Source organism: Geospiza fortis, unplaced genomic scaffold (genome assembly GCF_000277835.1).
Source record: "Geospiza fortis unplaced genomic scaffold, GeoFor_1.0 scaffold213, whole genome shotgun sequence".
NCBI classification, from domain to species: domain Eukaryota; kingdom Metazoa; phylum Chordata; class Aves; order Passeriformes; family Thraupidae; genus Geospiza; species Geospiza fortis.
In genome coordinates this window covers 1,720,531-1,722,115 of record NW_005054399.1, presented here as the reverse complement: position 1 = coordinate 1,722,115, position 1,585 = coordinate 1,720,531, and the positions used below count along the sequence as shown (strand labels likewise).

Below are 1,585 nucleotides of genomic sequence, written 5' to 3'. Positions count from 1 at the left end.
AAACACACCTGGTTTGCTGTGGTGCAGCTGGGCGGCCTCGGCGAGGGCCTCAGCACCCACGTGCTGGTGGCAGAGAACGCGGTGAGCTCCCAGAACATCACGGTCACCGTGAAGGTGGAGGAGCCCATCCGCGGGCTGAGGGCCACCCCCGACCCCGAGAGCAGAGTGCTGCTGAACACGCGGGTGGTGAGTGCTTGTTTGCTGCTGCTCTGGACCCTTCCCTCCCCTGGCGGGGTTTGTCCCTCCCCTGGAGCTGCCAGGGTGTGTTTGCCTCGGGGCAGGGGGGCACTGCTTGCTGCTAAGCTGCCAGGCCGTGCGCTGCTGCAGGCACAGCATGTGGCACCTGCACTGGTGCTCTCCAGCAGGAGGGCGGCTCAGCTGCACGTCCCTCTGGAGCCCCTGAGGTAAGGCAGTGCCTCCTGAGAGGGGTCACTGCCTGTCCAGTGCCCCAGCACACCAGGGGCCTTAGGAAGGGCCAGTGCTTACCTTGTTTTGCCTTGTCCAGGTAGTTGTTCCTTGAGGTGTTCAGATTTGCTCTGCTTAATCCTTACACCAGCTGGCTGAAGCTGTAGAGATGTTCCATCCCTCCAAGTCTTGGAGTTCCTCTGGCGTTTGCAGTCTTGTTTTTTCCAGTCCCCCATCCCCAGAGCTGCAGCCCTGGGAAGCTGCTCAGTAACTGCCCCAAATGCTCTGTACAAGCTCTGGCTGCTTCTGGCAGATCCTGTGCCTGCACCTCTCGGTCTCACCCTTCCTGCTGCCACAGGCTGCTCAGGAGGCACTCTTGGAGTGAGGAGGGACCTGCCCTGTCCAGCCCCTTCAGTCTTTGGGTCAGGCACCATCCCTGGACGAGGGTCAGAGGCTCAGCTTACAGGTGTAGCTAAAGCCAGGCTGTTTCTGCAGAGATTTCAGAAGGTTTTTTAGTCACCAAGAGGGACCTGATCACAGGAGCAGAGTGCTGGGCTGTGGGAGCAGGGAGTGTGGGGTCTGCTCCCAGCTCTGCTGGGGATTTATGGAGTCAGGGTCTGCATTTCTCCATCAGCAGCAGAGCCACAGATGATCTGTCACCTCTGTGCCATGCTCTGAGGGCACTGCAGCTGTGGGAGCCTCCCAGTCTGGCTCTGCTCCCTCTCCAGTTCAGCTGGAGGTCTCCTGGGAAGTGCTGGGCATGCTTTTCTCTTGCACTAGTGTGAAATGTTCTCGTGCCTTTCAGAGCTACATCCCTGTGATGGAGGCTGGGTCAGATGTGACTTTCCGATGGACAGTAGATGATAAGCCATCTTTCACTTTTTACAATGTTGTCTTCAACGTTATCTACCAAAGCCCAGCTGTGTACAAGCTCTCGGTAAGCCAAGGCCTTTCCCATGACACCATTTCACCCCTGGCTTTCCATCCCATCCCACAAACTCCTCAGGAAAAGCAGCAGGGAGACAAGGCAGAGTTGAGTTGAGGTTTTCACTGTGCTCGTCTGCTGTTTCTCACAGAGCTGCTCTTGCAAATGCCAATAGTTTCTTCTACTCCTACATTGCTGTGCTGTGTTCCTCCTCTGTGCTTTCTCCTCTTTTCTCCAAGCTCCCCTTTCTGTTCA

General features: G+C 57.1%; 1 protein-coding gene across 1 annotated transcript in view; it reads left to right on the top strand.

Annotated features, from left to right (window-relative positions):
• PKD1 (polycystin 1, transient receptor potential channel interacting) overlaps window positions 1-1,585 on the top strand; it is a gene marked incomplete at its 3' end in the record, with an annotated part of 46,236 nt that overhangs the window by 13,360 nt on the left and 31,291 nt on the right. Inside the window, exons 12-13 of the mRNA XM_031061073.1 lie at window positions 9-186; window positions 1,211-1,342. Coding sequence (XP_030916933.1) covers window positions 9-186; window positions 1,211-1,342 — 310 coding nt within the window. The remainder of the gene's footprint in view (window positions 1-8; window positions 187-1,210; window positions 1,343-1,585) is intronic.